Source organism: Cibotium barometz, chromosome 8 (genome assembly GCF_041138505.1).
Source record: "Cibotium barometz isolate CiBa-2024 chromosome 8, ASM4113850v1, whole genome shotgun sequence".
Taxonomy (NCBI): domain Eukaryota; kingdom Viridiplantae; phylum Streptophyta; class Polypodiopsida; order Cyatheales; family Cibotiaceae; genus Cibotium; species Cibotium barometz.
Genome location: NC_141053.1, coordinates 27,942,297 through 27,967,066, shown reverse-complemented (window position 1 = coordinate 27,967,066; position 24,770 = coordinate 27,942,297). Strand labels below are relative to the sequence as shown.

At 43.5% G+C, this 24,770-nt stretch overlaps 2 protein-coding genes across 9 annotated transcripts in view; both read right to left on the bottom strand.

The window, feature by feature from the left end:
• Positions 1 to 24,770, bottom strand: part of LOC147636109 (uncharacterized) — a 132,236-nt gene that overhangs the window by 3,920 nt on the left and 103,546 nt on the right. The gene's annotated exons all lie outside the window — the stretch shown is intronic.
• LOC147636110 (uncharacterized) lies at positions 5,462 to 6,871 on the bottom strand. Its single transcript, XM_086801094.1, has one exon. It carries the CDS (start codon positions 6,844 to 6,846, stop codon positions 5,806 to 5,808), a length of 1,041 nt encoding a protein of 346 aa, XP_086657220.1. The 5' UTR covers positions 6,847 to 6,871; the 3' UTR covers positions 5,462 to 5,805.

The window sequence follows — 24,770 nt, the reverse complement described above, 5'->3', positions numbered from 1 at the left end:
GCATCCACAATAGCACACACTATTTCCTAAAACAAGGGGTGAGAGAGATAACTGTTATTTACCATACAAAGTTGTTTGGTGGAAAATTGTATATCAATGGGAGCATCCAAATAAACACCCAACCATAAGGGAGCATGATCGGAGAGTCTCAGGGAATAGCCAACCCACATATGGCATGCATGAGGATCAGCATGATCAACATTTATAATATATCAATGATCCAAACGAGCATGATAAATCAGTAAGAGCATTGTGATGGAATGTAAACCCTTTTATATTCGGTCAAGTTTCTTTCCACATATCTATTGCATTCAGACGACATAATGCATTTGTCCATGCGATCCTCTTAGCCGCAATCATGTGAGAGCGACCATGAGTATTGTCCTCTCATGATGGTGAATTATTAAAATCACCACATAAAAAAGCATTCGTCATCCATGGATACTGCTTAAGTTTTGCCAAAGCAAGGCACGATGAGCAGATAACAAAGGAGCATAAACTCATGCAAATTCAAAAGTCTGCCCATTTAAAATGCATTGTACAATGATCAATCTACCATCTACATCATTATAAGCCACTACTGTGTGTAAATCATGTCGTATAAGTACACAAACACCAAAAAAAGTAGTCAAGTATGCATAATATATATCCTACAATCAACGGCCCACAAGAGGAGGCGACGGCCCTTTGCAAGAACAGGTAACTGCCCTCTATAGAGCAGGAACAGGCGACATCCGTCTTACTCCACACGCACCATGGCAAGAACAGTCGATAGCCCTTCCTCCCAGCAAGAACAGGTGACGACCTTGACTCTCTTCTCATGCACACAAGATGCACCGAATTGACGAACAGGTGAGTAGGTGAGCACAGCCATATAAATATTGGCGCAATGATTGATGAAAATAGTAATACTCAAGGCGACTGGAAAACCAATCGATTGCAAATCTTGTCCATGCAAAGAAAGGAGCTTCATCTGTCATTTTTCTTGCCAATTTGCCAAAGCTCTAGAAGTTTCTAGAAAAACATACACTTGGAAATTTGGTAGTTAAACACAATAATAAGCGATGTAAGAACTCATTGGTATCTATGCAATTCCATAACAAGTGTGGAATAGTCTCATTCAAGCACGAGCGCCTTACGCATTTAGTAGTAGCAATTTTTCTTTTTTCCAAATATATGCCAACAGGGAGTACTTGTAAGCCCAGCGGGGTGTGCCGTGAAAGACTCAACCATGTGTCCAAGAGATAGATTTATAGAGAGAAGGGAATAGGGATCTTGCACAGTACACCACATTGAGCGGGAAACAAGCCCCGCCCCCTTTCAGGAATTTATTCAGGAACAATCCACGGGCACGCTGGCCAGGATCAATACAATCAATGAATACAAAACAAATAGATATGCCGATGTAGGATATCCAAGTCGATGTCAATGTCGATGCCGAGGCACGAGATCTCTGATGCCGAGCACACCACGGGGATGACCCACAAGTATCTCTCACCGAGCTAGTACCAGATCCAATATCCAAATCCAATGGATCCCAAGTCCAATGAATCCAAATCCAAATCCAAGTCCAAGTCCAAGTCCAAGTCCAAGTCCAAGTTCCAGTCCAAAATCCAAGCTCCATGTCTAAGCTCTGTGTTCCATGTTCATGTCCAAGCTTCATGCCCAAGCTCTATGTCCAAGTTCTTCATGTCTATGCTCAAGTTCAAGCTTCCATGTCCAAGCTTCATGTTCCATGTCCAAGCTCTATGCCCAAGTTCCATGTCTTCTTTCACTTGTCTGGTGTCCGAGCATGGATTTCATTATGTGAAATAGAGCTAGGAGGGCCAAATAGTTACATTCCCTCCCTCTTACATCGCAATTGTCCTCAATTGCAGAATGCAAGTGTTCCAAGCACATCCATATCCTCTAAGTACATCCATATGTCCCTGGTATATCCATATGTTCTTGGTACATCCATATGTTTCAAGGTACATCAAGTATATCCATATGTTTTAAGGTAGTACATCAAGTACATCCATATGTTTTAAGGTGTACTATCCCAATCTGGTGAGCTTGTGCATCTGGTCTTTCCCTATATCTGTGGTGTCATCTGGTCATCTGGCAACATCTCAATGTCTTTTCTTTCACCAATAGCTTTGTTCTTGATGGTACTTCGTCATGGCCTGTCACATGTGTTAGATAAAATAAATGCATACTTACCTCCTGCAAAAACTAGACATAGGCTAGTCAACAAACAAGTATGCATCATTCGCGTCTACTGGGTATTCTAGGTACTGGCCAGGTAGTCTGGAGCCCAGGAGACTATCACATGCCATAAATCCAAGCATTGTCCATACATCAAAAACAGCACACAAAGTAAAGAAATTCAGACATACATCAGTATATGCAATGCACAAGTAATGATCCTCCTGTTCATGGATTGTCCTGTCTGGTTTCATTGAAACCGTGCTGAGCCATCTGGTTCCCGAGGAACATAGTTGTCACGGTACGAAAATACGATACCGTACGGTACGATACCGTACGGGAATATTCGGTACGATATGAAATTTTGGGATACGGTACGATAAAATACGGTTTTTTTAAATTAAAGAACACCTACAAACATAGACATTTTCAATTTGGAAGGGTAGAGTCTAGAGAAGTTGTTTCAAACCAAAATATCATTAAAAACAACTAAACAAGTTTGAAGTGACAAACAAAAGTACATAAAGTATAGAGGTGCGATGCGATCATGCGCGCTAGGCGCGAGTACAAAAAGAGAGGCTAGAGCCAAGGCCCAAGGAGAGACTAGACAAAGGCATCACTATCAGAGCTCTCGCTGAAATCATCCTCATGAGAAGAGGACACATCAGTGGCCTCGCCGAAGTCGCCATCGCTAAGAAGGTTGCCCTCATCATCGAACTCGGGCTCTCTAAGCTCATGTGAGAAGCCAAAGGGAGCATCCTCATCTGCAAGAGCTGTTGGAAATAAGTGCACACTAGGTGTACTATTTCTCTAGTCTAGTTTCAGTTGAGTCTTTATGTCTTGAGTCTAGTGCCATGTGGCACCTCTACATTTATCCCATAAGTCAGTCTACTCAATCTTGTACTTCTCACCTATATATTGTGGGTGTCACATCAATGAAAGTATCAATCTTGTGTCTTGTCTACACTCATCTCAAGGTAACTCTTTGTCTTTCATTTGTTTTTGTTTCATTTCTAGTTTTGCTCTTGCTTTCATATTTTTTACATGGTATCAGAGCCAGCCTTTCCTAGTTCATTTCCAGCTTGATGCTGCCTTGATTCTCTTCTACCTTGCCTCATCGCTCGTTATCCTCTCCATCGTGCTCAAGTTCTGGCCGCCTATTTCCTGCCCCAGATCTACGCCATTCCACTCAGGAATCTGCCCGCCATTTTCTGCGCCAGTTTTTTGCTGCCTGCGTTGGCCTGTTTACAGTTGCTGCTGCCTGCGCTTCACCCTCTACAAGCTGCGCATCACTCCATACCTGCAGCTACTGTCGGCCTCCCTCTCTGGATGAAACTTGTACTGCTTATTCACAGGAGCTGTATTACACCTCTGCAGCAGCAGCCTACGTCTATCTGCTGGAGGTGGTGTTTCTTCATCTACAGGCTACGCATCATCTAAAGGCAGTTCAGTTCTGCCATCGCTTCCTCTTGAAGAATCTACAAGGTACATGCTACATTGTCTCCTTCAGTTTGCTCGTCAGTCCTTTCCTCATATCTGCAAACTACTAGTTCCTCATGCTTCGATGGGCTGTCACATGCTATGGCCTTGACAAGTGGTGAGAGAGCCGGTTTCTAAAAAACAGTTTGGATCTCTTTTTCATTCATTTCTGCAATCTTGTAAGGGAATAGACACTGCCCTTGCATTTTAGCAAGAGGTAAGACCTTCCCACATGGCCTCTTCTACTCATTCTCTCATGTCTATCGACAAATTCAATGGCTCCAACTTTCATACTTGGCAAATCAAAATCAAGTGCCATCTTATGAAAGAAGGTCTTTGGGACGTTGTTCACCATGCTGCTCCCGAAGATTCAGACATTGAGCAAGTTATCACTTATGCTCCCACTGCCAAGAATGACAAAGCCTATGCTATCATCCTGCTCGGTCTTGGCGATGATTAAATTCATCACATCTCCGACATACAGTCTGCTTCTCGAGCATGGATCACTTTGGATACCCTTTTTGGACCTCGTTCTAAAAACTCTAAGATTGCACTTATGATCTCATTCTTTGATCTATATATGCAGGAGGGAGCTACTATAGCTTCTCATGTCAATTATTTTCGCAGTCTTATGGTTCAGCTTGCTTCAGTGAAGTCCCCCATCTCCGAAGATATTGCTATTGCTGTGCTTCTCAAAAGCTTACCTGAAACCTATGCTACTCTTGTCACTACCTTCAAGTATCACAATAATCCTACTCTTGAAGGTATCATCAATGCTCTCCAAGAAGAGGAAAGAACAAAACAACAAAAGGTAACTGACACTGCCTTTTTAGCAAAGAAAGGAGGTTCTAAGGTAAGAAAGCCTTGCACCCATTGTGGGAAAACTAATCATATGGAGAAGGATTGCTTCAAGGCTCATCCATGCACCATTTGTGGCCGTGATAATCACCGGGAGAAGGACTGCTACTCTAAAACCTCTACATCAGCTCCTGCATCTACCTCAGCCCATGTTGCTGCAGCATCTACATCAGCAGATCTTGCTGTTCATTCCTCACATGATGAGGAATGGGCTTTCTGATTACTTCACCTTTCTTGTCTACCACTTTGACCACCGATGATGTAGGTCAATGGGTTCTAGTGTCTTACTTATTATGCTTTTTGACCTCTCTCTTGTCCCTACCAAGAGGCAGAGATTGCCCTTGAGGAGGGGATGTCTTCAAGGTCCATTTGTTTGTCTACAGTCAGTCTTCTGTCTATCTAGTCTTGTCTGTCTGTCTATCTATTGTCTATCTATCTGTCTATCAATCTGACTGTGTCTTGTTTTAGATCCATCTTGTCCCTATCCTTGTGGACCCATATGAGGATATCACTTGAGGAGGGGTGTCTCAGGATCTTTTGTCTCTCATGTCTTGTCTCTCAGTCTATCAGTCTTTATGTCTGTCTTCTAGTCTTGTCCTTTTGTCTTCCTCCTAGTGTCCACTTAAGGAGGGTGTTGGAAATAAGTGCACACTAGGTGTACTATTTCTCTAGTCTAGTTTCAGTTGAGTCTTTATGTCTTGAGTCTAGTGCCATGTGGCACCTCTACATTTATCCCATAAGTCAGTCTACTCAATCTTGTACTTCTCACCTATATATTGTGGGTGTCACATCAATGAAAGTATCAATCTTGTGTCTTGTCTACACTCATCTCAAGGTAACTCTTTGTCTTTCATTTGTTTTTGTTTCATTTCTAGTTTTGCTCTTGCTTTCATATTTTTTACAAGAGCGAGTGTGGAGCTACCCGATCCACGCCGCACATAGGTATGCACTATGTCCCTGGGAGCACCACGAACCGTGCATCCACGGCTTCCTACTTGCACTCCTTTGCCACTACCTCCACGCCCACGACGAGTGCGAGTAGGTCGTCGATCAAACAACTCGAGCTCTCGATAGATCTCTGCATAGATCCTCTCCTCCTCCTCATCCTGCACTTTGTTTACACTCTGAAGAGTGTCCCCTGTGAGCTTGAATGCATCCACATTCACCTACATTGTACAATGATCAAGTGACAAGCAATGTATTAGAATTTGGTTCCAAATTTCAATAAACATTGAAGTTTGAAATTTGAATGCTTATAACTTATAACTTATAAGTTGTAACTTATACCTGTCTCGCCGATTCCATCTTTTGCATTGCACGCACCATGCGCAAGTTAGCGCGGCAATACACTAGTCGCTCTAACTGTTGCGTGCTCAAGCGATTACGTAACTTCGTGTGTACAAGTGAGTAGGAACTCCAGTTCCTCTCACATGCACTTGAAGAGCAATCTTGAGCTAGGATTCTCAAAGCCACCTTTTGGAGGCTTGAGAGCGCATACCCAAATGTCTCCCACCAAAAGAGGGGCTTCACAAGGGATTCCCTCTTCCAACAGGTAGTAGATGCAAACGCGACTCCTCCCCTTTGGTCATTGTAGCTTATGAGCTCCTCAAGGAACTTCCCATGGCGATCCTCCGGCAATGCTTTGGGCAAGTAAGCATCTCGGGCTTCAAGTAGCTCCACGTTGGTGAAGAGGGCGGGTGATTTGTAAGCCGGATGCAATAAAGCGGCAAGACCATGGATAGGTCTTCGCATCCACTTCCATCTCTTCTCGACAATGGCCAACATACCATCGCGCTTCTCCTCGTCGATGGAAGGAGAAACGCGTAACTCTGCTATGGCCTCTCTCATGAAGTGAACAAGAAGGCCCATGGTGGCTCCCTCCATGTCGGTCATCCACAATACCCTATAGAAGGGCGTGACCGCAATGACAATAGTGCGGACCGACTGCCAAAACTCCTCCTTTAGGCAAAGCCGTTGCATGGCTTTGGCCTTCGCCGATTCTCGCTCATCCCACTCATTCCACATTGTGGAGACCACTGTTTGGCGAAGGGAGGATTTCACATCGTGGAGGCGCTCCAAGAGGAGCCACATGTAGGCGAAGCGTGTAGATGAAGGCTTCTTCAATTCCAACTTGCTATGTTCGCGGAACATGGCAAGCACCTTCACCTTTGTGGTGAAGAAGGTGACAATAGAGATAGCTTCGGTCATTACTTCCTTCATCCACACTAACTTGCCCATATCCTCCATGAGCAAGTCAATGCAATGGGAGGCACAAGGCGTCCATACTATGGAGGGATAGTCCTCCTCAAGCAACTTCCCCATCCGACGGCAATTTGAAGCGTTGTCGGTGATGACTTGCACCACGTTCTTCGATCCAACCTACATGTCACAATGCACATGAATGGATGCAATGAGCGTATGCGGTATGAGACTTGAGTCATGACTCATGATATAGCCACATATGATCATATCACATATACTAAAGCCTAAACTTTAAAGACTTTAGTGCAATTTGAAAGTTGAAACTTACCTCCATGATGGCTTGCTTGATATGGCGATATATGAATACACCCGATGTTTTCCTCCCCGCCTTTCCAGAATCCACGCCCCACACAAAGTATGTGCCAAGAGGGCAAGAGACAAGTATATTGATGATGCCTCTCTTCTTCCGGTCACTCCATCCGTCGGAGAGGATGCTACATCCACAAGCCTCTTCGTGCGCATGTCATGATAGGAGACGCCGGTCCATCCTTCACATGGGCCCACATTTGCAATGGCTTTCACCATTGACTTCCATTGATCTACCTTGAGCACATGGAATGAGAGATTGCACTCAATAATGGTGCATGCAATCTCTATATCCACTAGCCGTTGCCGTTCTCGGAGATGTGATAGAGAAGAAGAGAACCCCCCGGTGGCTTGGGCTAGAGTGGCTTGCCTCATGGGAGACTCAAGCCTTTGTCTCTTTGAGGAGGCGGCGGGGGAGGATGTATCACAAGGCGGGGAAATGACCTCATCATCCGCCCTTGAGCTTCTACCACTATCATAGTGAGCACCCAATCCACCCTTGATCTTGTTGTAGATCTCATCGGATATAGCAAGGGGGACTTCCTTGCATGGCGCAACTTGCCCCCCCACCTTTCCAACATGTTGGAGAAGCCTAGTAACTCCACTTGTGTATTGTTTGCCACAATACTTACAAGTCCACCTATATGACTTGGACTTTCCATCGGCTTTCTCTACATGGATAGCATGCACATTGAAGGCTTCATTCTTCTCCCTTGTCATTGTAATAGAGAGAGAGAAGTTAGAAGATTCAAGAGATGGATAGGCTTGAGAGAGAGAGAGGCTTGAGAGAGGGCCTATGGGGGAGAGAGTGGCTTGAAAGTTGAGAGTTGAGAGAGAGAGAGAGAGAGAGAGAGAGAGAGAGAGAGGGGGGCTTGATGGTCACTTGAGCAAGACTCAAGAGAGGGGGGGGCTTGATGATTACGACTCACTTGAGTAATGAGAGGCTAGAGCTTTGAGAGAAGCTTAGGGAGTGGGCATTTTATAAGCATGTAGCATGTCCAATGGGCCAAGCAAACACATGGGCCACAAAGCATGCCCAAAACGGCCAGCAAACGGCGAAAGAAACGGCGTAGTCGGCGGCGGCGCAACGGCTAAAAACGGGCATATCGTACCAATTCGTACCGTACGAACCGTACCATACGAACAGGTTCGTACGCGTACGAGAAACAACTATGCCGAGGAAACCGCTCAGACTATCCTCAAGGCCATCTGGTCACTAGGACTACCCGAGAGTTCATCGATAGTCATCTGGGCCATCTGGTCGCACTAACCGCTCGACTGTGAAATCCAATACACTCATCTGGGCTATCTGGTCGCAATGACCGCTCGACTGCGAAATCCAATATAGTCATCTAGGCCATCTGGTTGCAATGACCGCCCGACTGCGAAATCCAATATAGTCATCTAGGCCATCTAGTTGCAATGACCGCCCGACTGCGAAATCCAATAAAGTCATTTGGGCCATTTGGTCGCAGTGATCGCCCGACTGCGAAATCCAATACAATCATTTGGGCCATCTGGTCGCAATGACCGCCCAACTGTGAAGTCCAAGATATCTGGCATCGTTGCCATCCAATGGGTCATTTGGCATCGTTGACTTCCATATACATATCTTGCTCCTTGGGCTATCCTGCATCATTGCCACCCACCAACTAGAGCATGTCCAAGTAACCATTATAAGGAGAATAATGATCAATTCTAGTCCAATATATATATAGTGAAGAGGGCTAGAGGTATGATCCCTCCCTCTTGAATCTGTCTTAATCGCAAGACGTCCATATCTGTACTTCAAATACATCTCGACCAACCACTTCCTCAATGCTCATAAGCTCGATGTATATCTGGATAGTCCTAGAAGTACTCCTTTGGCATCCATTTCACGTCCAACAACGAATAACTCTTGAAATGCAAGAGGAACTTTCTTACCACTGTCTTTCCTCTTTTTCTCACAGAATGAAACACAATCTGTTCTGGCTCTTCCACCCTTGGTGGATCCTTCAAAACAAGGTCCTCGGGGGATAACCTGTGCATGGTTTCAAAAAACTGTCATGCAAAACATTAGATATCTTCCAATGATCTGAAAGGTCCAACTGAATGACATACATGGTTGATCTTCTTGGTATCCTAAAAGGTCCATATACCATAATTCCTTGACTTTGGCAATCCAAAGATAGAACCCATAGCAATATTCTCCCATAGATCATTCAATAGGTGCAATAATCCTGCTGGTGTTTGTCGATCAAACTTGACCTTCTAACAAAATAAACATTCTCAAATCATAAAGTTCAATGTCCTTCCTTATAGTAGGCCAATAGAAATACTCGGGTTTGTATCATAAGAAAACCCTTCTTGATGATATAAAAGGTCACCGAATTTCTATTCTGCAATCTGTTCCAAAACATCTTTGAAATCCTCTTTGGTAGCATAAGGAATCCTTCATCAAAGAGAAATCCATATGGTAACCCATAAACACCTCATGGCTCAAGGCTCTCTGAGATAATGCATCTGCTATCTTGTTATCTTTGACATTGATAGGCCACAAGCATGGCCTTTTTGGTTCAAGACTACTCCAAAGCAAGCTCATCATGTTCAACCACAAAAAAGGTCTAGAATATCCAACATTGGTCCTTTGCTAGCATAAAGTCTCAATGCTTCAAAAGGATTATGTTTCAGCTTTGGTCCACAAAGATCCCATGGCTTTATTTGTCGAAACATGCAATGGACTAAGTACCATTGCAAACCATTTGTCGAACTTCCTGGCATGATGTCAATCTGATGATCTTCCGATCTCTTTGGCTTCTTTGCCTTCCTTTCCCTTACCTGTCCTGAAGAAACTGCATTTGAAAGAGTAGGCCTAGGAGTAGCTTCCTTGTCTCCTCCATGATAAATAGAGCGGGTAGCTCTAGATCCTTCTGCAATGGTGACTCGAAAATAGACTTTAGCAGCTTCAACTCCTTCGACTTCAGTGGCTCAATCCTTGATGAAATCTGCAAACATTTGAGTCCTTCTTTACTCTTGTTCTCTTTTGGTTCTCCAAGAAACAAATTCTTCGTCTTTGAGAGGTCGTTTGAACTATTGAAAGTCATGGTACTCTTCTGATGTCATGGCCGCGGTTCCCATCAAGAATTTTTGTAACAACCTCATGGTTGTTCCCTTCATGAGGCCCATGGTCTCCCTCTGCTCCCGACATGGCTTTGTCACCCCAAGAAAGTTTCTTCAAGAGAAATCCTGCTCTGATACCACTGTAAGCCCAGCGGGGCGTGCCGTGACAGACTCAATCATGTGTCCAAGAGATAGATTTATAGAGAGAGAAGGGAATAGGGATCTTGCACAGTACACCACATTGAACGGGAAACAAGCCCCGCTCCCTTTCAGGAATTTATTCAGGAATAATCCACGGGCACGCTGACCAGGATCAATACAATCAATGAATACAAAACAAACAGATATGCCGATGTAGGATATCCAAGTCGATGTCGATGCCGAGGCACGAGATCTCTAATGCCGAGCACACCACAGGGATGACCCACAAGTACCTCTCACCGGGCTAGTACCAGATCCAATATCCAAATCCAATGGATCCCAAGTCCAATGAATCCAAATCCAAGTCCAAGTCCAAGTCCCAGTCCAAAATCCAAGCTCCATGTCTAAGCTCTATGTTCCATGTTCATGTCCAAGCTTCATGCCCAAGTTCTATGTCCAAGTTCTTCATGTCTATGCTCAAGTTTAAGCTTCCATGTCCAAGCTCTATGCCCAAGTTCCATGTCTTCTTCCACCTGTTTGGTGTCCGGGCATGGATTTCATTATGTGAAATACACCTAGGAGGGCCAAATAGTTATAGTACTCCTGCAATATATCTCCATAAGAATAGTCTTTGTTTGAGGGAGAGTTTACTATTCCATATCGCTTGCAAATTTTACTTCCACCATTTTCTGTTTTGTTCAATTGCCATATCCCATTTGCATGCTCTGAAAACCATGGCCAACGGATGACAAAAATCTGTATATCTTTGATGCTATAATTTGAGCAAAACGAATTGTGGTAGAAGCATGAAGCCCTTCTCTATGTAATGTCCATTCTTGGAGTCTATTCTCTCGAGGTTCATGCAATACATTCTGAAAGGGTTGCATTTGATTGTTTATTTTCTGCCATGTAGTCCTATAATGCATACTCAATCTCCCATCTTATTTGTGCCTGTGGAAATGACAAGACCCTTCCATCACAAGATATCACATCCTGCACAATATTTATACCTTTAGTAGATAGAAAATAAGCTCTTCTAGGAGTTGTAATTGCCAATGGAGTAGTAAAGACTTAGAGACCGTCCCCCAGTTTTATGGCTGTCATTTACCAAAGGAACATGTTTTAAAAATTTTACACATTTTTGTTACCATGAGCGTCCAAGCCTCAAGGTTGTTCCTGAGGCAAGAAAGTATGTAATATTGTTGCTTTTCTTGCCAACACGTGATAATGAATATTCAAGACATTCAGCCCACCATGCATTTTAGGTGAGCAGAACTTCCAATACCTTAGTAGCCTCTATGCTTTTTTGATCTCCATAATACTTCCATTGTTTGTAACATGAAAGAAGAAATTTGTTGTTCTGCAGCTTGAACATCAACCATATTTATATGCAATGAGGTTTCTGCACCATGAGCAAACAAAGAATCACCTCATGTTTTTTGGGAGTTTGCCATGCATCAGAATCAGGTCTGTCTTTATTTTTCGCATTTACCACATGAGAGCTTGTTGTGGCAACTTTTTCTTTCCCTTTATCTAGACCTGCATGTTGTAATTGAGTAACATTCTTCCCCTTTTGAGTTTGCACCGAAGCCACAAGAGCAACTTGAGGAGGGGACATGGAAGCAAACATGCGGTTGCAATAAAAGTGTCGGACATTCGGATTACATATGCCCAAACTTTTTGCAAGTAAAATAGGAAGCCGCAAAATATTCCTATTTAAACTTAAAGAAAACTTCTTGTGTCGGGATTCCTTGCATTTCGACATCCGTTGCTACCCTATTAGGGTTTGGCTTGTCTATGTCCCAAAGGATACAGAATTTGTTTACACTACCAGAAGATCTAGGAGGGCATACAACCTTGAGCTATACTGAAACGGGAGGAGACGGTCCATCTATATGCCATGGGCATGAAACCACTAGACTACCCCGGAGCACCATGCATGTGTCGGTAATGGTGGTGGCCGTTGTCGCGACGTGGTCGGTGTTGCTGGGAAAGCGCGGGACTTCTAGCTGTGAGAGTAGCTTCTATTCCCCACAAGGAAACTCATACACATAACTCTCCAAGGAGCATAAGCCATCTCCATTTTTGATGTCATAAACATGTGCAAATTCACCTCAATACATCCCTGAATTCAGCCTAATGATTGCACATAAATTGTGTATCAAGTGCTTGTCCCTTTCCAAGCATAGATTTACTGGCTCCTTTTTCCAAATCCCTCAAACCAATCACATGTAGGCATAACATAATCTTCAAAAATTTCCCACATACATGTGACCATTTACATTACATACATCAAGTGACACCAATTCCATCATTTCAAGGTGTCTCTTTATCTCCTGAAAACCTGCTTTTTAATTCCAACAACTCACAAACAAAAGATGACATATGGCATATCTATAACATGCTCATGTGATTCTAGGAAACTCCATGACTTGCATTCCAAAATCCAATTGAGTAGAAAACAAAACCCAATTACCAGGAACCTTATTGTATTTTTGATGCTTTTATTCCACGATTCTCCAAATCCAGATTCCTCTCATTCTCCAAAACCTTAAAAGGTTTATATACTACACGATTTTCCAAATCGTAGGTAATAGTAAATAAAAATAAAAAACCACTTAACTGAAAGTAGAACAAAGCAAAATTTTCTTTGATTTTCGCTATTCCCTATATGGCCGCTTCGCTGCAGACTGCGCAAGGAAGAGAATATGTATAATCTGAAAATCATCTCCTTAGATAGTACTCAAATTCCTTTTTAATTCTAACTCCAACAAGCTGTAAACAGTAGACGCTGTTTTGATTTAAAATTCACTGGTAGATGACGACCCTGGTTCTCATTTTCTGCACACACTGCCCATATGCGCCCCCTTCTCTGGTTTTTCTCTCTTTCCCCGCAAGGAAATCGGGCGCGCATCCCTTTTGCAACTATTTTCACGAAATTTCCTTCCTTGCCAATACTCTGTGCCACCTTTTATGTAGCTTTAGATTCGGATTTCTCCACGTAAGTTGCCACGTTCTCAGACTAAGGCTTAAAGCTTAGCAAGATCATATTACGTTTAAATGACCTTAGCCCCCATTCCCACATTATACAAAAGTCCCCCCTCCTCAGATAGCATACACATCTCTAGATGACGCAATCAACCCTTGGTTTCCAACCTCCCCGCCTTCCTTCCTATTTTCAGCTTCCATTCATGTGGCAACTCTCCATGCAAAGGCATGTAGCTTTCCATACTACTTGTAACTCATACAAATTGCCAACTTATTCTTGTTTCATATCACCATCCCATGCAGCTGACGTCAAAACTATCAAGGCTATACATGTTGCCATTATCATTACCACCTCAAGTAACCTTGGGCACGCGAGAAAACTATATGCTATAGATCTTATAGAAGATACAATGCAAATGTACACACCTCTCATAAGCTTAGCAAACACCAACACTTGAGCTCAAACACAAGTGACAAGCCTTAAAGCACCCGCCAAACTATTGTTCCAGGGTCAAAAGTGGATCAACAAAAAACTCCCAACATGGTTTGCCCACCCCCAAGTCTGCTAGAGCATTCATGCTCAGTAGCTCCAAAAATCTACTATCCCACCACCTGGGTCCAAAGGAAAACTTGAACTTCTCCACTGCAAGGTAGCTCTAGGGCACCATCCTCCTGGATCAAAACCAAACCAGTAGTCTTCTCCCCATTGGTAATCCTTCCAGCATATCCGTCCACCTGGATTAAAAGGGCACATCCAAGGCTCTTTCAAACCCTCTACATAATCTGTTGATGCATAGTCCACTGGGGACTCCATAACGAAGCAACACATGTACAGAAGCTTCGAGACCTGACTCAGCCTCAGCTCGTCTTATTGAACCTCATTTACAATATGAACATATGTACATAGGCATCATATAATGACTCAAGTCATGGCACTTAATCCTATGCATCTGGATTTGCATTTAATGGCCTCATATGCATGGTTTCACACCATAGACGTGCCATGGCACGACATCCACCCCCTCTAAACCTGCACATCCTCTGGTATGTGCCAAATCATCATCAAGATCCACATATAACTGGATGTCATCTTCTTCTTCTACATTACCAGGAAGATCATCCTCTTCCTCTTCAACCATACCCATACTATCGCTGTCAAGCCTCTCATCCTGAGTTCCTTGTGAATCAAAAGGATCATTATCATGCCTTCTTTTAAACATCTTGATCCTTTTGCCTGCTACAAGATTCTTTATCTCTGTTCCATCAAGCTCACACAGGGTATACGTGGCATTTCCATGCACATGCTTGACAATGTAAGGGCCAAACCATCTTTTTGCAAACTTTCTTTGAACAGTGAACTGGTTGTCAAGGCTACTATCATACATTAGAACCCAATCACCTTTTTCAATAGGTTTTGGCCGGAGTCTGTGTCTTCCATCAAATCTTTCTTTATTTTTCAACCTTGCATCTTTCAAACGAGCTTTAGCAAGTTCGACATCTTCAGGCCTCCTCTCCAGCTGCCTTATTCGCAATGCAAGGAGGTCTTCCCTATTCAATCCTTCCACCCAGGGTAATATATTCCAAGTTGGAACTACTTCTTCAACTGGCATTACTGGCTTCTGACCATACATTAATTCTGCAGGCATATATCCTGTCACTGAGCTATGAGTTGTACGGTCAGCCCACAAAGCATATGGTAGCAACCTTGGCCACTCTCGCATTCTTTCTCTGCATGCCTTAGCCAAAGCTTTAATGATTGGAGGATGTTCTCGCTCACTTTTACCATTGCCCTCAGGATTGTAAGCACATGTTAGGGACAGTTTGATGCCAATTCTAGAGAAGAATTCCCTTGCTTCTTCAACATCTAGCTCACCCCTATCAGCTGTTATTTTTCCAACACAACCATACCGGCAAATCACATCTTCTAAGAGAAATTTGCATACTGTTTCCGTACTCTTTGTTCTAAGAGCACGCCCCTCTACCTGATTTGTCAAATCTTCTCTTGCAAGTGCTATGTACCGCATCTGCCAAATTCCCAAAGGCATTGTAACTAGATCCACTACCCATTTGTAGTGCATGGCAGGTGGGTAGGTTGGTTGCAAGCCATCACGATACCGCACATTTGAGTACATTTGACATACCATGCATGTTTCCACATATTGGGAAATATCCTTGTACATTTCTTTCCACCAATATCTTTCCTTTATTTTGGTAAAGGTGGCCCACACACTTCGATGTCCAGCCCAGAGACTCTCATGGAATTCTTTCATGAGCTTCCCTTGAGTCTCTTTATCACATATGACTCTCTGTGGCATAGCATTCCTCTGCTTAGGATGCTTCCACAGATACCCATCCTTTAGAAAATACCCATATGCCTTTCTGCGGATCCTCTTAAATTCTGAGTTAGACCAATTTTCCTGTCTTGTCAGAGTACTCAAGTATTGACCAATAAGCAACCAATCTCCTTCATACATTTCCTCAGTAAAAGACTCAAGTGCATTTGATAGGCAAGTATGGTCCCCTTTTGCATATGCAGTAGTGCAGAACTTTGTACCTACATCATCAATGTCACTAATCATCTCTTCTTCATCTTCATACCTGGCTCTTGATAGCATATCTGCAACTGGGTTATCTTTTCCTGCAATATGCTCAAACTCAGGATTTAGTGACTTGATATAGGCAATCCACCTAAGCATAGCAATATCTGGAGTGGTACAGCTTGCTATCATCCAAGGAGTGGTAAGCAATCAGTTTTCACAAGTACAGAAGCCCCAATAAGATATTCTTTTTCACATTTTAAAGCAGTGACTATTCCCCATAACTCTCTCTTGATCTGCGGATATTTTCGTTGATGAATGCTTAATACCTTTGCCCCAAATCTGATTACATACCTGTGATCATCCTCATCATCTTGCCCTACTGCCCATCCTATCCCAGTAGGACTAGTATCAACTGTAACAATCACAGGCTTGCCACACTCATAATCTGCCTTCCTTAGAGTAGGTGATGATTGGAGCAAACATTTCAGCTTCCGCATAGCTTTAATATGTACTGCACTCCACAGAAATTTTTGATTTTTCCTCAAAAGTTGATAAAGAGGATCTGCTACATGTGCATAATGTGGGATCCAAATAACATAAAAGACACATGCACCAAGAAATCTCCTCAGCTCTGTAACATTAATGCATATCTCTTTCATTCTTTGTATTGCATCTATCTTGGCTGGACAAGGTCGGCGTCCACTAGTACTACAAAGATGTCCCACTATTAGCACTTCACCAACCCCAAACACTGATTTCAGTCCAGATAAAGTAAGATTCACCTCTTCAAGCCTGGATAGAATCATATCACAATCCTTTATATGATTTGCCACAAACTTGCGGCACCCCTTTGAATCCAAATCCCCATCTTTGTCTTTCTCATCACACCCTTTTATTGGCACATCATCCAGAAAAGACATAGTTATTTGTGGTATGAAGTCTCGCAAGACTTTATTCATTCCATTCATCATATGTGCCACAGAGTTGGTGGCTCCCTGTGGTAAGGTACACATTCTTACCAATCCCAAAGGAGTTTTCATTGTGGTCAAGTCCCTGCTTTGTATATCCAGCTGGAACTGATCATATCCCGAATACAGATCACCCATAGAGTATATAGCTTTCCCTGCAAATGCTTCTGCAAACTCATCCACAATCGGACCTGCTCCCACATTCCTGATTGTGACTTTGTTTACAGGTTGCATGTCTTGAATAAAGCGCAATGTTCCATTTTTCCTTGGCACGGTAAACCATCTGTTGGAATATGGAGCACATGATGGCTCCAAAATTCCCATTCTGATCTTTTCTTTTAGTAATTCCATCAGCTTTGGCAAGAGAGCCTTTGGTACTGGAATCGGCCGCAGGTTCCAGGGTACATGTGGTACAGTGAAGATCACCATTGGCGCTGTTACACTTGGATCAACACAGCCTATCTCATGCGGCTGAAAAGCAAAGGCTTTCCCATGTTTTACAAGCATCTCCTCAAAGCATTCCCTTTCAACTGGCAACAGAAAATCCTTTTCACCAATCTTCAGCTCTTTTAGGGTTTCCTGTGTAAACTTATGCCCAATTTTCTTCGGATCTCTGAGATTCGGTTGCATAGAGGCTTCATCTAATTTCTCCTTGCTTCCTGGTGGCAAGGGTAAGGCAACTGGTTTCACCTTCTTAGCAACCGTTTTGTACTTTGTATCAACATGAGCATCCATCTCACAATTCATGTTTTTACATTCCATCCCCTCAAATTCCTGGATTATATCATACATCGCCACAGATGACACCTCTATCATCTCATTTCCACCCTGTAAGCATGCTCTTCCCATATCAAAAAGCACATCCATAGTATCCACAAATGACACCTCATCAAGCACCCCTGAAATAAACTCATTCTTCTCCAAAAGACCACACTGCTCAAGACTATTTTGTTCATTTTGTACATGTCTATGCATGCCACGCTTCAAATCCTTGCTTTTAACAAAGACCAGTGACCCATAGCTAGAAAATCCCTGAAAATTTGCTGAAAAGTTATTTACATTGATTGAGTCTTGCGAGAACTCATTTTCCCTTGTACCATTGGAATCCCGCTTTACAATGGCACCTGGCCAAAATCCCTCATCTCCCTGTAGTTCATGAATTCTCTATTTATCTTTGGGAGTGACTGTGCTCGAAGAGATTCACGGTTCCTTTCATGGTTAATGCAAACTGTTAAGAACTGAACAGCTTTCTTGCCATCTTTACTCCTTATTCTTGCATATGCCGAGCCATCATCCAAAACTTTTGTTTCCATCCTCACAGCTGTAATGTAGGGTTGCCCAAGGATGAGGGGATACGATGACATCTCTTGAACAAAGAAGTTCTGATCATCTTTCACATCCCCTATAGTTACCCTTACATTTGGACATGCTGCATAGAGCTCTCCAGATGAGTTATTAGCTGCTTTAATCATCCACCCATGATCTACATCCATTGGCCACTTACATTTGTTGTAGAGATTTTTAGCCATAAGATTTATTTCAGACCCATGGTTGATTAGAGCGACATACGGCTCTTCCAAGTCACCTATCTTGACAAGGGTTTCAGTGGTGGCCCTTGCCCAATGGCTCCTTGTAAGAACTTCTTTTTCATCATCCTCTTCCACAAAGCGCACTTGTCGTGCCCCTTCAGCAGAGTGATTACATTCCACCACATTTTCTCTCTCTTCCTTTTGCTGTACCTGTACTCCATGAGTCTTGGAAGTGCTTGCCTCCCCTTGTGATGGAATAGATTCAATTATGGACTGCCTTTTCCTTCGTATAATATCAATTATCTCATCATGGAATTCTTTCTTTGCAATCCCCAAGACTTCCCCTAATGTAAATTCTACCCTGCTGTTTAGAATCCTCTCTTCAAGCACCTTTTTGAGATCTGTTGCGGCTTCAATATCAGATTGAAGCTTGTAGAGTGGACTTTTCCCTTTACCCTTCTCCTTCTCATGCTTCATTTTTGCTGGCACTTCTTCCATTGATACTTCCTGTGGAGGTCTGCTATGTGGTGGAGGCATATGTGATGGCCCAGGATCCTTCTTTTCACTACCACGAGTGACCCTTTTTGATGGCCCTCCTTCCTCATTTTCCCTCTTACGCTTTTCCTCTACCTGTGCCTCATTATTCTGGCATTTTGCAATGTAGGCATGAACAGATAAAGAATCCACAGGCTCCTCCCAGCCAGTCTCAAGACGTATACAGTCACCTGCCTCATGCAGAGCTTGCTTAGACACCTTCTTTGACGCAATTAATTCCATTGTTGATGGCCAAAAATCTTCATTCTCATAATCTTCATCATTCTCAGATCCCTGCTTTGATTGACCAGCCTTTAACCCATAGGTTGCTGCCTCAACCATAGAGATAGCATGGCTAGCAGCCATATCCTCAACCAGCTTTTTCATCCCTCCTTTCCCAAAGTTTGTGCTTAATGGAAGACCGGTCTCTGTAAGGTGGATTTTCCCATCTTTGAAAAACACAAGTTGATTTCTGAGGGCTTCTTTATAGCTAGCACAGTCTTTCTTTGCATGTTCTGGGTCATCACACCATATACATCTGTATGTAAACCCTTCTTTGCTTTGAGGCCTTTGCATGGAAGCCTGCCCTAATGGTAGCCCTTTTTCCTAAATCCTGGTCATTTTCAATTTTAGGTCTCGCATACCCTTAATAAGCTCATCCATCGGCCCTTCTACCTTTGGGATTGTAGTAGCTGGTTTTGGTAGATTCTCAGGGGTAACAGCAGTTATTGGAGTTGCCGAGCTCATCACCATTTTATCCCTCCTTTGCTGCCGCTTTGCTAGCATGGTGACCGCATCCTCGACATCATTCCAATCATTCTTTAGCCCCTGCTCTGTATCCTTATCCTCAAGGAGGATTTCCAGTTTCTCTTGGAGATCTTTCCCAGCTGCTTGTAAGAAGAGCTCTGTCTTTTCTCTGTCCAAAGTTGTGCGCTCTATCCTTGACAACTGGGCATAGCGCTTCTCAAACTCTCTTAGCAACTCTGTGGCAGAAATTCCCATTTTGGGTTTTGTGACCCATTCCAAGAAAGTTCGTTTGGTCACTCGCTCGGAATCCTCCATGAAATATTCATCCTTTAAAGCAAGCTTGAACTCCTCCCAATTTCTGCCACCATGTGCTGTCTACAATCCTCTTATGCGCTCTCTTATTTCAGGAACACATACCAGCTCAAAGCTTCGAAGCATATCCTCCTCAGTCACCCTGTTTAGCTCCATTTCCTTTGTGTAATTGCGCAGGTACTTTGTGATATCCTTACCATCAAATTGATCCACCTTTTTCACAATTGATTGCAGTGCTTTGGTCGTGGAAATTTGTCCCCTCTCAACAGCAGCACTGCTGTTGCATATACATAGTAAACATCTGAAACATTTGCATAACTCCGGGGTCAAAATGAACCCCCTGACCCTCAGAATTCTCAGCCATAGCTTCCCTTCACGTCGGGTTCACCAAAGAGCTGTCGTGACGTGGTCGGTGTTGCTGGGAAAGCAGCTGTGAGAGTAGCTTCTATTCCCCACAAGGAAACTCATACACATAACTCTCCAAGGAGCATAAAGCCATCTCCATTTTTGATGTCATAAACATGTGCAAATTCACCTCAATACATCCCTGAATTCAGCCTGATGATTGCACATAAATTGTGTATCAAGTGCTTGTCCCTTTCCAAGCATAGATTTACTGGCTCCTTTTTCCAAATCCCTCAAACCAATCACATGAAGGCATAACATAATCTTCAAAAATTTCCCACATACATGTGACCATTTACATTACATACATCAAGTGACACCAATTCCATCATTTCAAGGTGTCTCTTTATCTCCTGAAAACCTGCTTTTTAATTCCAACAACTCACAAACAAAAGATGACATATGGCATATCTATAACATGCTCATGTGATTCTAGGAAACTCCATGACTTGCATTCCAAAATCCAATTGAGTAGAAAACAAAACCCAATTACCAGGAACCTTATTGTATTTTTGATGCTTTTATTCCACGATTCTCCAAATCCAGATTCCTCTCATTCTCCAAAACCTTAAAAGGTTTATATACTACACGATTTTCCAAATCGTAGGTAATAGTAAATAAAAATAAAAAACCACTTAACTGAAAGTAGAACAAAGTGAAATTTTCTTTGATTTTCGCTATTCCCTATATGGCCGCTTCGCTGCAGACTGCGCAAGGAAGAGAATATGTATAATCTGAAAATCATCTCCTTAGATAGTACTCAAATTCCTTTTTAATTCTAACTCCAACAAGCTGTAAACAGTAGACGCTGTTTTGATTTAAAATTCACTAGTAGATGACGACCCTGGTTCTCATTTTCTGCACACACTGCCCATATGCGCCCCCTTCTCTGGTTTTTCTCTCTTTCCCTGCAAGGAAATCGGGCGCGCATCCCTTTTGCAACTATTTTCACGAAATTTCCTTTCTTGCCAATACTCTGCGCCACCTTTTATGTAGCTTTAGATTCGGATTTCTCCACATAAGCTGCCACGTTCTCAGACTAAGGCTTAAAGCTTAGCAAGATCATATTACGTTTAAATGACCTTAGCCCCCATTCCCACATTATACAAAAGTTCCCCCTCCTCAGATAGCATACACATCTCTAGATGACGCAATCAACCCCTGGTTTCCAACCTCCCCGCCTTCCTTCCTATTTTCAGCTTCCATTCATGTGGCAACTCTCCATGCAAAGGCATGTAGCTTTCCATACTACTTGTAACTCATACAAATTGCCAACTTATTCTTGTTTCATATCACCATCCCATGCAGCTGACGTCAAAACTATCAAGGCTATACATGTTGCCATTATCATTACCACCTCAAGTAACCTTGGGCACGCGAGAAAACTATATGCTATAGATCTTATAGAAGATACAATGCAAATGTACACACCTCTCATAAGCTTAGCAAACACCAACACTTGAGCTCAAACACAAGTGACAAGCCTTAAAGCACCCGCCAAACTATTGTTCCAGGGTCAAAAGTGGATCAACAAAAAACTCCCAACATGGTTTGCCCACCCCCAAGTCTGCTAGAGCATTCATGCTCAGTAGCTCCAAAAATCTACTATCCCACCACCTGGGTCCAAAGGAAAACTTGAACTTCTCCACTGCAAGGTAGCTCTAGGGCACCATCCTCCTGGATCAAAACCAAACCAGTAGTCTTCTCCCCATTGGTAATCCTTCCAGCATATCCGTCCACCTGGATTAAAAGGGCACATCCAAGGCTCTTTCAAACCCTCTACATAATCTGTTGATGCATAGTCCACTGGGGACTCCATAACGAAGCAACACATGTACAGAAGCTTCGAGACCTGACTCAGCCTCAGCTCGTCTTATTGAACCTCATTTACAATATGAACATATGTACGTAGGCATCATATAATGACTCAAGTCATGGCACTTAATCCTATGCATCTGGATTTGCATTTAATGGCCTCATATGCATGGTTTCACACCATAGACGTGCCATGGCACGACACCGTGTCGCTGAGGAGGAGGGCAGTCCAGCTCGTCTCAATCACTCCCTCTCCCTCTCGCCGTATAATTGCATAGAGGACTCTAGTGCTAGTCGTGGGAGGCGATCTCTGTTAAGCGTGTATACATGCTGAATATAAGTGACAGTATGAAAAAAGGGCATCTGTAACCAATGGGGCCACCCCAAACTCTGCATGTAGAATGTCATGTGGTACAAATGGCTTACTCCTGATCATGTGTAACAACATCATCACCTGTAGCCTCTCTATGCTCCTCCAGTGATCCTTCCCTAGGCATCGCCCCCAAAGGGCTGCACCATACATAGCCGTTGGTCGTATTAGAGTATCAAAGAGCCAGCACTTAGTGCGGGATCCTTGGAAATGTGCCTGGAAACAGTGTCTCTCCATACGGGCTGGGGAAGTGTGCCCCCTTGCAAATTGGTCAGTGGCAGCTGTGGTCATGCAAAACAAAGGGCCTGTAAAAGTGACTCCTAGATACACATCCTTCTGCACAATCTCCACTGGGGCATCTCTGTATATGAAAGAAAATTTAAGTGTTTCTGTAAACCCTCGGCTCAATCTGAGATCAAGACAATGTCGTCAGCATATAGCAATATGGGCACTACTGTCTGAGCCAATGGTGAACCTCTACATCCGAAACTATCCACAAATACTGCAATCTCATCAATGTATAGGCCAAAGAGTGTAGGTGAGAGTGGGCAGCCTTGCTTAACCCCAATAGTGCTACATATATCTACCGAGGTCCCACTGGGTGCACCTACTCGGCCGAGTACTGCCTCATATAGTGCCATCACACCCCATATCATCTCATGTGAGAACTGGAGCTCCTCCAAGCGTCCTATCAGATGAGATTGAGGGACGGAGTCAAAGGCTTTGCCGAAATTCACAAAGCAACAATACACGTCTCTTTGAGGACCTCGCCTCCTCTATGATAGCCCGTAAAGTAAAGATATGGTCCAGTGTGGAGAAGTTTCTCTTGAAGCCTGCCTGGTCTAATGCTCTGTTTCCCATCCTCTCTACCATAGAGCTCATCATGTCCTCTAGTACTGCCCCATAGATTTTGGCCATTGTGTCACCAATCATGATAGTCCCGTAGTTACATGGGTCCGTGGGATCTCCTGCTTTGTGGATGGGGACAATGGTGTTGGTAGTCCAGGAGGGTGGGAAGCCTTCATAGAGTGCTCTATTAAAAAGACTGGCAAGAATGGGAGCCAATATGTGGTGCCCGTGGGCAAAATGTTCCGCGTGTAGATCCTCATGATCTTTTGCTCTTCCATTATGCAGCTTTTTAAGAGCCCTAGTGACATTGGGGGAATCAAAGAAATAAGATGATGTAGGCCTAGGGATGTGACATTTGTGGTATAGGCTGGTTTGGCACATCATACAACTGTCGTGCATAGGCTTCCCAAAGGCTAGGATCTGTGATAGGTGTCGGTGCTCTTTTTTCTTCCAGAATGCGCCAAGCTTCTGAGTTGTCCTCACTCAAAAAGAGCTGGTATAACTCTTGTTCTCATCTGTCGAGAAATGCCCGTTTCTTTCGGCGAGTGAATGTACGGAAGATGTGTTGCATCTTATGTGTTGAAATCAGCCCATGTTCCCTCTCGCGTAAGAGGCGAAGCCTGGTGGTTTTGCACTCTTCATCACACCATCCATTCTGGGGTTGGGATCCCACTGGCAAACTTGCTGTGGAGCATGTGTAGGGCAAGCTGGCATGGGTGGAGTCATGGATGATGGAGGAAAGTTGGGATGTGATGGTGGAGATAGGGAGGGATAAGTCGAGAGCTGAAATGTGGCGGGAGAGGTGGTCCTCATAGATGTGGTCAAGAGAGAGAGCGAGCCTAGGTAGTAGATATAGAGAGCTTGAGAGAGGGAGAGCCTAGGTAGTACGCCCTAGAGAGCTTGAGAGAGAGAGGAAAGAGAGAGATGGGAACCAAGCGGTCTGCCTTGCTGCCTTGGAGGCCTGAGTGAAGGGTGGGTGGGTACAAGGGATACACCAGACAATAGAGATGGTGGGCTGAAGGGTTGGGTGCAGGTGGGTAGAGAGAGGGAGAGAGAGAGGAGGGAGGAAGAGAGAGAGGGTTGAGACTCGACAGCTTGAGAGAGGGAGGGAGGGAGGGAGGAAGAGACAAGAGAGAACTTGAGAGAGAGAGGCTTGAGCCTTGAGAGAGAGAGAGAGAGAGAGAGAGAGAGAGAGAGAGAGAGAGAGAGAGAGAGAAATGAAATGAAATGAAATGTTATATTAACGTCTTCAAAAGGCCATAATGACCTATGAGACCAAAAGTTACATCATGGTGGATCTGATACAATGTCTGGATAAAAAAACCCAGAAAATGAAAAATAAAGATGATACTACTGGCACCTAGAAAATGAAACTGGA